The following is an 11,254-nucleotide window of genomic DNA, read 5'->3' as shown; positions in this document are numbered from 1 at the left end:
ACATCACACCACCAAGCAGCACAGGCATGGCCTACTGGAACCTGCCCTGCAATGATTACTGACCCACCCTGGTGGCTGTAGTAAGTGCCACAAATAACCCATCCCAGCAACTCCTCTTCAGCTAGACCTGCCCTGCTGTACCATATCTGAGTGACTGACCCTGCCAATTGGAGAAGGAGGAGAAAAGTATCATGCCCACAGATGAGCAAAAACAAAGAGCACACAGCCTGCCTGCTCAGACATAGCCAAATTTAGGAAAAAAAAAAAAAAGGACGAAACAAATTTATAATCAATAAATGAGAAAAATAACTACTGAATGCCCCGAAGAGGCAGACAATATCAAAACATTTACGAAAACAGGACAGGATGGTTCTGGTAGGCATCCAAAATAAAACACCAGATGACTTTCCAGTATAAGAAAAGGCACTAGAACTACCTGATAAGGAATTCAAATCTCTAATACTCAGAATTAGCCAAGAGTTGAAGCAAAAAGCAGACAAAAATGAGGAAAAAACAGACAAATTCATGAAAAAGGCAGACAAATTCATGGAAAATATAGATAAAGTGAAGGATAAGTTATTGCATCTGGCTCCTCCCACAACTAAAAAGGAAGCACAATGCCTACTGTGCCTCTTTGGATTTTGGAGGGAACATATTCCTCATTTGGGTGAGCTACTCCAGCCTACTTATCACTTGACTCAAAAAGCTGCTAGTTTTGAGTGGGACACAGAACAAGGGAAGGCTCTGCAACAGAATCAGGCTGCTGTGCAAGCACTTTCCCCCTTGGGCCATATGATTCCCCCTGATCCAATGGTGCTTGAAGTGTCAGTGACAGATAGAGATGCTGTTTGGAGTCTTTGGCAGGCCCCTATTGGTGAATCACAGTGCAAACCCTTAGGATTTTGAAGCAAAGCCTTGACATCCTCTGCAGATAATGACTCTCCTTTTGAGAAATAACTTCTGGTTTGTTTCTGGGCCTTAGTAGAGACTGAATGCTTAACCATGGGATACCAAGTCACCATGCAGCCTGAGCTGCACATCATGAGTTGGGTGTTGTCTGACTCACAGTCATAGAATTGGATGTGCACAGCAGTACTCCGTTATTAAATGGAAGTGGTATATACAAAATTGGACCCAAGCAGGACCTGAAGGCAAAAGTAAGCTGCATGGGAAGGAGGCCCAAATACCCATGGTCTCCACTTCTGTCACATTATCTGCCCCCTCCCAGTGTGCACCTATGGCCTCATGGGGAGCTCCTTACGATCAGATGACTGAGTTTACAGATGTTTCCGTGTGATGTGCAGCACCACTCAAAATTGGACAGCGGCAGCACTACAGCCCCTTTCTGGGACCTCCCCGAAGGACAGTGGTGAAGGGAAATCCTCACAATGGGCAGAATGTCAAGCAGTGCACCTAGTTGTTCATTTTGCTTGGAAGGAGAAATGGCCAGATATGTGATTGTATACTGATTCATGGGCCGTGGCCAATGGTGTGGCTGGATGGTCAGGGACTTGGAAGGAACATGATTGGTAAATTAGAGACAAGAAGGTATGGGGAGGAGGTTGTGGAAGTACCTCTTTAAAAGGGCCAAAGAAGTGAAGATATTTGTGTCTCACATGAGTGCTTACCAAAGGGTGACATCAGCAGAGGAGGATTTTAACAATCAAGTGAATAGGATGATGTGTTCTGTGGAAACCATTCTCTTTCCCCAGCCACTCCTGTCATTGCCCAATGGGCTCATGAACAAAGTGGCCATAGTGGCAGGGATGGAAGTTATGCGTGGGATCAGCAACATGGACTTCCACTCACTAAGACCTACTTGGCTACAGTCACTTCTGAGAGCCCAATCTGCCAGCAGCAGAGACCAACACTGAGTCCTGATATGGCACCATCTCTCGAGGTGATCAGCCAGCAACCTGGTAGCAAATTGATTACACTGAACTGCTTGCATCAGGGACAGGGCAGAATTTTGTTCCTATGGAATAAACACTTCGTCTGGATACAGATTTGCCTCCCCTGCATGCAATGCTTCTGCCAAAACTACCATCCGTGGACTTACAGAATGCCTTATCCACCGTCATGGTATCCCATTATAGCATTGCTTCAGATCAAGGGACTCACTTCATAGCAAATGAAGTGTGGCAATGGGTCCGTGCTCATGGAATTCACTGGTCTTATCATGTTCCCCATCATTCTGAAGCAGCTGGCTTGATAGGACAATGGAATGGCCTTTTAAAGACACAATTACAGCATCAGCTAGGTGGCAATACCTTGCAGGGTTGGGGCAGTGTTCTCCAGGAGGCTGTATATGCTCTAAACCAGTGTCCAATATGTGGCATTGTTTCTCCCATAGCCAGGATTCATGGGTCCAGGAATCAAGAGGTGGAAATGGGAGTGGTACCACTCACTATTACCCCAAGTGTCCCACTCACAAAATTTTGGTTCCTGTTCCCCCAACCCTATGCTTTATGGGTCTAGATGGCTTAGTTCTAAAGGGAAGAATTCTCCCACTAGGAGACACAACACTGATTCCATTGAACTGGAGGTTAAGAATGCCACCTGGCCACTTTGGGCTCCTTATGCCTCTGGATCAACAGGCAAAGAAAGGACTTGCCATACTGGCTGGTGTGATTGATTCTGATTACCAAGAAGAAATTGGATTGATATTACATAATAGAGGTAAAGAAGGGTATGTCTGCAATACAGGAGATCCCTTAGGATATCTCTTTAGTACTACCATCCCCTGTGATTAAAGTCAATGGAAAACTGCAGCAACCCAATTCCAACATAACTACTAATGGCCTAGACACTTCAGGAATGAAGGTTTGGGTCACCCCACCAGGCAAAGAACCACAACCAGCTGAGGTACTTGCTTAGGAAAAAGGGAGAATGGAATGGGTGGTGGAAGAAGGTAGTTCTAAATACCAGCTACGACCGTGTGACCAGTTGCAGAAACGAGACTGTAATTGTTATGAATATTTCTTCCTTGTGTGTGTGCATCAAATATTTTTGTTTTCTTCACTTATAAAATATCAGATGTAAATAGGACTAGTGCGTTTTCAGTTGTATGTGTGTTAGTTGTATCATGTTAGGCGCAAGTATGACTTTATAATTGTCTTTATTTAGAGATTGTGTATGGTTTAGGAAGACGTTTATCGATGCCAAGTTAACAAGGTGTGGACTGTGATTGTTGAGGTTGAGTGTCCACTTGGCTAGGTCGTGATTCTCAGTGGTTTGGTAGTTGTGATGTAGTTTGGTGGCTATGTAATGATGTAATCACCTCCATAATGAGATCTGATATAATGTAATCACCTCCATGATGAGATCTGCTATGAGCAGCCAATCAGTTGAAGGGGATTTTCCTTGGGGGTGTGGCCTGCATCTAATATATGTGGACTTTCTGACAAAGCTTGCTGGCTTTTGCTCACTCTGCATCCTGTGGCAGGCTCCTCACCTGACCTCTGATTCTTGGGACTTGAGCTAGCAGCTTACCTGCCGATCTTGGGATTTGTCAACCTCCACACCCTGTGATCCAGAGGCCTGCTGTCTGACTTGCTGATCTTGAGTTCACCAGCCTCTGCAGCTATGTGTCAGGAGAAGCCTCCAGCTTGACCCACAGACTTGGGACTTTCCATCCTCTACAACTGCTTGAGCCATTTTGTTGACATAAATCTCTCTCTCTCTCTTTCTATATATATATATGTATATGGAGTCCTGGTGGTGCAGTGGTTATACTTTTGGCTGCTAACCAAAATGTCGGCAGTTCAAATCCACCAGCCGCTCTTTGGAAACCATATGGGGTAGTTCTACTCTGTCCTGTACGGTTGCTATGAGTTAGAATAAACTCGACAGCAACTAGTTTGGTTTATATATATATACATGCTTCGCTGGTTTTGCTTCTCTAGAGGACCCAGCCTAAGACAGCACTCAGTAAATATTAACAATGAATAAATGAATGAATGAACAAACTTAATCCCACTAGCAACGCTATACAGTAGATAATACAGTCCCCATATTTTAGATTCAGGAAAAAGGCAAAGAGGTTTAGGCCAGGTGAGGTACCAGGATTTGAATCTGTGATAACCTGACCCAAATCCTTGCTTATTACTGAATTGCATTCAGTGAAGGAATTCCTATTCTTTGGCTCAAGATAGAGGTAAGTATTCTGTCTAGGTCAAAATCTGTTGTTCTAAATTCCAGGGGCACATCCACATTCTCTGGTAGAATCTTCGTGCGCTGATGATATTGATTACAGTGAATGGGTCATCTGCCAAGGCTGGGGATCCGAATCAACAAACAGCTATTAAACATCTCTGAAAGCTTTTATTTACCTGCAGATATTGATATACCATTCCACCTGAATTTTCAGGAAATAATTCTCACACTGGAGAAATCAGATTAACTAGAAATCTTGCACTGTTTAATTTGGGCATGTTGAGTGTGTAGTGTGAGATACCAGTACAGATCTGGCCTAGAACAATGTGAGATGAGCTTAATGCAGTTAAAAATAGGCCGTTTTATAGCCAGTGTTAGGAAGCTACTGTGCATTTAAATTCTTACTTAATTGTTGAGTTTGTGAGTGACCCTGTGGGTTGTTTCATATGTTTTAGATAACTACATGCTATTCAAAGCCCTTTAGAGACTTGTAGAAAGCAATTTAAAACATGTAAATCATCTTAATTCACTACTAAAAAATTAGACTTTAATTTGTATAGGTCAACGGGCAGAATTCCTCAGATAAAAATGTTAAGATGGACTATTTTGTTGTTGTGTGCCATCGAGTTGATTACGACTCATAGGAACCCTATAGGACTGAGTAGGACTGTCTCATAGGGTTTCCTAGACTGAAATCTTGATGGGAACAGATCACCAACTAGGTCTTTTCTTCCACGGAGCCACTGGTAGGTTCCAACCACTGACCTTTCGGTTAGCAGGAGGGTGCTTAACCATTGCTCCACCCAGGGCTCCATATACATATATATAGTTGTTGTTGTTAGTTGTCATTGAGTTGATTCTGACTCCATGTGTGCAGAGTAGAATTGCTCCATAGGGTTTTCAAGGCTGTGACCTTTCAGAAGCAGATTGCCAGGCCTGTTTTCTGAGACACCTCAGGATGTGTTTGAACCTTTTGTAAACTTGGCTCCTAGTCAAGTGCTTAACTGTTTGTGCCATATTTCATTTTACAGTCTTGGGCTGTATTGTTATTTAAAAAAAAAAAAAAAACTAGTCTTTTACATAAAAAAATGAGTTGGTTTTGGAAAGAAAGAAAAATTAATCAAACTTATTGTTGTGTGTGCGTGTGTTGTGTAGACCAAACATCAGGTTAATTCCTTGATTGTTTTAATTTTCAGCTGGTTTCCAATTTCTGATAAAATCCATGAAGAAATTCCCTCTTGAATTTGTAAATTATCTATTGTTAGTCTAAATGGGCTGTAGATACGGTTTGTTTGCTGCATGATAAGAACCCCACTTTAATTTTCTGTTCACAAACTTCTCCCAAATTTAGAAGATGAGGGCCCATTTTAGTTATCAGTCCTTCTATTTCCTTCTCCAGAAGTTTTGAACAGTTTCTCTTGAATAAAAGTCTTATGAGGGTTTGGTAAAATAAATTTTGAGGATGAGGGACTTTCAGGTAGCAGGAAAGGAATAGATAACATTTTTACTTTCTTAAAGAAATGTGGGGAAGTGCATGAGGATAATGTCAGGGGATTTTTGTCTTTTAGCACATTACAAACGTCGACTTCTCAGACATCCAGTAGTCACAGAGATTTTAAAAAGCCTGGCTGACAAATTCCTCGCTCTTCAGTGCCATCCTTATCCTTCTTTCTTCCAGGTTCCTCAGGGAGACCTTTCATTGCCATCAGCCTCTGCAGAAGAAGCCAGGCCCCCTTAACCCTGCAGAAAGCTTCCGAGAGTTTCTCAGAACCTGAGCTGGAGCAGAAGGTGGCAACCCCAGTAGGTGCTCTGGCAAACCCAGATTTCCAAAGTGGGTTCCTAGGCGCGCGAGGAAATCGTGTCGGAAGATGTGCAGTTACCATGGCACCGGAGATGCTCCCCAAGCATCCTTATTTCCCGGGGAAAACGGGGCCCAGGGAAGACGCCTCCCTCCAGGGCAATCTGGCAGGAGCGCCCCGTCCTCGGCTCGCTGGTGCTTCCACACGTCTCTCCTCGGAGAAGTTAATAAAGTTTTGCTCTTCTCCCTCCTCGAGTCCACTCCGGCGTTTCCATAAGGCTTGTTCACAGGCCCCTCCTTGGCCGGGGGTGAATGCTCACTTGCTTTGACCGCTGCGAGGGAATTGTTCCGCGAGAGCTGCTCATCCCCAAATCAATGCCTGCACAGAACAACAGAAAGGGCCTCAGATGTACTGGTTTCCACAGGACTACTGTGAGGCTTTTGTGAAGCATTTTTGAAGCTAATAAATAAGTCAAAAGTCTCTATCACAGCCAAAAATGTTCCTTTTGAAGCATTTCTAATAGTATTTTTGTTCCGCGGTGTATCCCAGTGTTATAAAGAATTCGTGCCTGACAATAGGGATGGGGTACATCTGCCAGTTCGCAATGTGCCGACTGGGGTTGGGAGGACCCCTCTTAGTTTTGCTTTCGCAGGTAAATGGTTTCACTTGCCAATTTGGGCTTTGGTTTTCTGAGGGCCTTTAGAATTTCTAAACAGAGGTTTGGAAAATATAATTGAATGTTGGTAATTTAATCATTTACATGAAATTGGATGACTGCTATGTGTCTGAGGGAATTTCTTCAGGCTGTATTAAAGATTTTCATGTCAGAAACCTGAACCTGGATCCCAGGCTGCGGCCCTGAAATACTTGGAACTAAGTTTACTGTCAAAAAGATAATGAATTTTCTGATTTGTAGTAGAAAATACTGGGATAGCTTAGGGAACTTCTTATTAAACTGGTCATTTTAGGCAATGTTTTTGATTCTGGTTAAGTTACAGAGCAGCTTTTCATGGTGATACAATGCAGAGGCCGACTTTATGAAATGATTTTATGGGGTTTGTTTTTTTTCTTTTAATGCAGTATTTGTTAATATTCAGAGAAAAACACAGATCAATGTGACCATATATCGTATGCAGTTTTGCACTCAAGTTCCTTGCAATTTTCCTACTGGCGTGGATTCACAGACTTTGATACATGGAAGTATCAATAGTTTCACTCAGGAGGTAGTAAATATTATATCCAATAACTGCTTACCATTTAGGAGCCTGTTTAGTCCTTTGGGGACTATTTGATTCCTTTGAATATTAGCATTCTCTAATATTAATGCACTTCAAAAAAAAGTATTGCTAAATTTTCCAGGTTCCAGATTAATATGACTTTATCATAAATGTGTTTATTATATTTATTAATATGGCTTCATTATAAGAGAATGTGGTTTAATGGTGGTTGCTATGGTTTCCTGAGGATATAATTTCATTTGCTCACCTGAGTTCACATGACAGTCATAAATTCAACTTCATACCGTTGGTTAGAGAAAAGTAGTGTGCGGGCAGACTCATGGGTTTTATGTATAATTTTGGTTATGGGATATTTTAATTTGCTATTTAATTATAAGTTAGCACAATTCCTTTTTTTTTTTTAGGTCAGGAAACCATTGATTTAAGTGATTTCAAAATAATTAAACAAAAACTAGTAATGGTCAATTACAGGAATGGAAAATGTATTTTATATAGTAGATGGATTTCCTCAGATGTAGAAATGCAAAATAGTGAATTTATTGAGAAATATGTAATACAAAGAAGCAATTTTTTACAGGATTGAGGAAAGGGATACAAGTAAAAGGTGCAAAAAAACGGTATACCATATTCAAAAGCAATGTTTCCCAAAGCGTGTTCCATGGAACACTAGTGCTAGAAAGATGTTTTTAGAGATGAAGAGTCAGTAGATAAATATGTCTGAGAGATGTGGCCTGTCATACGCTCTTGATGTCATAGTAACAAATTAAGGATCCTGAGAAATCCCGTGATGGAGAAATCTGATAGATTTGGTTTAACCCAGGGTTTCCAGATTTATTTGACAAAGGAAAACATATATATATATAAATTTTATTATATACGTATATATAAAAAACTCAGCAGTTTGAATCCACCAGCTGCTCCTTGGAAATCCTACAGGGCAGTTCTATTATATATAATGTTTATATGTATAATATTTATATATATAAAATTTACGTGATATTGGTGAAGAATGTTGAATATACCATGGACTGCCAAAAGAACAAACAAATCTGTCTTGGAAGAAGTACAACCAGAATGCTCCTTAGAAGCAAGGATGGCGAGACTACGTCTCACATACTTTGGACACGTTATCAAGAGGCATCAGTCCCTGGAGAAGGACATCATGCTTGGTAAAGTAGAGGGTCAGCAAAAAGAGGAAGACCTGCAATGAGATGGATTGACACAGTGGCTGCAAGAATGGGCTCAAGCATAACAACAGTTGTGAGGATGGTGCAAGACTGGGCAGTGTTTTGTTCTGTTGGGCAGAACCAACTCGATGGCACCTTACAACAACAACATATATATATATAATATTTATTTATTTTCTATATTTTTACAATAACAGCTATCAATATCTTGCAGCACTTCTGTCTTAGGAAACACATTCAAAATACCATTCTAAATATACCCGAATCTGTGGAGACTGGTGGGATTCAAAGTAAAGATCTCTTTTCAAAGATGTAATCAGAACTAAAGAAAACTGCCCTTCACAAATATTTCCAGGAACCCATTCTTCCTTGGAGGGATGTCTTGAGCTATCTCTGATTATTTTCCTCATTTTGTGCATACCTGGTTGGGAGATTAGTTGGTCCAGCCTGGACCGTGTTTGGGTAGTGATGGATGAGGGGCATTTCCAACTTTGACAGTCATAGTCATGGGCTGAGGGAATTCAAGGCCTTCTGAATGACAACTACCTTTGTACTAGAAACATAAGACGCATGTACCAATGTAGTTGCAGCTAAATCTTTTCCAGTGCCATCAGTTCTGAAAACAGTGCTAAATTAAAATCATAACTGAGGAAAAGTTAATTTTGGGAAATAAGTAATGGGTGTTCATGTACAGAACTGGCATGAAAGAATAGAGCAAGATTCTATGATATAAAATAATTGTTACATACGTTCTGAGTTACAGCTTGTTTTTTTTTCTGCAGTGGCTTGTGTTGTGATTTGACTTGTGATATATTTATTAGCAGGTACCATAAGTGTCTTCTAAGGAATAATAATACGCCACTTAATGGAAAAAATGTTTTTCTAGAAGTTGCATTGGAAAATAGATATTTGAACTACAAATGTGAGGCTGAGGATTCTAACTCATGCAGGGACTCAAGAAAGAGGTTGTTTTCAAGGGAACAGTTGTTGTTAAGAAAAACACTCCAGAATTCTCAAGATGTGTGGAATCCCTCTGGCACTGTCCAAGGTCCTTGTGAAATACAATTCCAGCATCAGTGCTTTTCCACAACAAAATTTCCTCTATGTCTAGACTCTTCCTCCATCCCCACACTCCACCCTTTTTCCTTTCCCTATGGGAACCAATTTTGTTTTTTCAAATAAGCGATCTTGGGATCAATCATGAAGTACTTATTGGATGCTGACCACCTAGTGTAGTCATTGTGAGAGATTTGAGAAGTGTGATTCAATTTAAATAGCATTTATTGAGCATTCAGCATGTGCCAGACCCTGGACTTGATGCTGGAGGTGTCAGCTAACCAGGACACAATCGTCTTTTTTGACAAGCTCAACCTTGTGTAAGATTTAGTTCTTTCATTCATTTGATCAATTAATTAAACACCACTACGTGCTGGATACCTTTCGCTGGGGATACAGTGGTGAAGAGCTAATTTGGTTAAGTGGAACTGAGTTGGTGAGACATAAAATAATGGCATAATAATGTTCAGTTTACAATCCTTTCACTGCAATTTGAGATCCAAAAAAATGCTGAAAATGAAAAGTTCTTTTGGAACTCATTTGGTGTCAGTTATGACTCAAGCTCAGGAGAGACTATTTATAAATTTTATTTATCTTACTTACTTATCTTACTTTGGACATGTTATCAGGAGGGACCAGACCTGGATAAGGACATCATGCTTGGTAAGGTAGAGGGTCAGCAAAAAAGAGGAAGACCCTCAACGAGATGGATTAACACAGTGGCTGCAACAATGGGCAAAAGCATAACAATAATTATGAGGATGGCACAGGACTGGGTAGTGTTTTATTTTGTTGTAGATGGTGTCACTATGAGTCAGAATCAACTCAATGACACCTAACAGCAACATCTTACTTAGGGTGACTATTCATGGATTTTGATGAAGAAGTATTAATATATTTCATTGTGGGGTGTTATCTTGGACCCCCAAGAATAGTGCATAATACATGATTTATGCATTATTACTTAATATAAAGGAAACTTGGTGGAGCAGTAGTTAAGCATTCGGCTACTAACCTAAAGGTTGGCGGTTCGAACCCATCACCCGCTCCACAGGGGAAAGCTGTGGCAGCCTACTTCTGTAAAGATTTACAGCCTTGGAAACCCTGTGGGGCAGTTCTACTCTGTCTATAGGGTCGCTGTGAGTCGGAATCAACTTCATGGCAACAGATTTTTGGTTTTTACTTAGTACATAGTTTTGCACAATAATGTACAAGAAATTCTAAATTCCAAAACTCAGTTGACCCAGAAAGTTGTGGAAAAAAGGCTGTGGACCTGTATAATCAAATCATATAGTGATTAAGTGCAATGGAAACTCAGAGGAGAGATAGGTCAGTTTAGGTTGGAGTAATCACAGAAGACTTCCCATGGCAGGATTTGAACGTGATTTTGGAAAGTGGAAGATTTAAAGAGACAACATAGGGTAGAGAGCATCTGACCCAGGAGAAGTAACAATGAGAGGCAGATCAACTATTGTGATATCTGAAACTTATACATTTTGCGGTACTTCTCTAAGGTAAAGAATAAAAATTATGACTATAGTTAGGTTCAGAAACTTGGAAGGCACCCTTGCAAATAAGGGGCCATGAAGTTTAAGTGCCAGTAGTTTCTTAGTAAATCCACTTTTTGAGCAAGAGAAACAGCATGGATGATTTATTTTATAAACTGAAATATACTTACAGATTTATAAATAAACACATATGTTGATACATGGAGGAGAGAAAGAGGAGGAAAGCATTGGGTTCCTTGGGGAAAGGGAGACGGTGCACATTAATCTTATCCTTTTGAGCTATTTGAGAATTTGAAAATTGATAACTTTTT

The 11,254-nt window shown here is 40.6% G+C and overlaps 1 protein-coding gene across 1 annotated transcript in view; it reads left to right on the top strand.

Moving 5' to 3' along the window:
- CUNH12orf42 (chromosome unknown C12orf42 homolog) overlaps positions 1-6,282 on the top strand; it is a 122,979-nt gene extending 116,697 nt beyond the window's left edge. Inside the window, exon 4 of the mRNA XM_012554792.1 lies at positions 5,834-6,282. Within this exon, the coding sequence (XP_012410246.1) occupies positions 5,834-6,282 (449 nt within the window). The remainder of the gene's footprint in view (positions 1-5,833) is intronic.
- The last annotated feature ends 4,972 nt before the right edge of the window (positions 6,283-11,254 follow it).

The sequence above is a fragment of the Trichechus manatus genome, unplaced genomic scaffold (assembly GCF_000243295.1).
Source record: "Trichechus manatus latirostris isolate Lorelei unplaced genomic scaffold, TriManLat1.0 scaffold00027, whole genome shotgun sequence".
Classification (NCBI taxonomy): Eukaryota; Metazoa; Chordata; class Mammalia; order Sirenia; family Trichechidae; genus Trichechus; species Trichechus manatus.
This window is presented reverse-complemented; position numbering and strand designations above follow the sequence as displayed.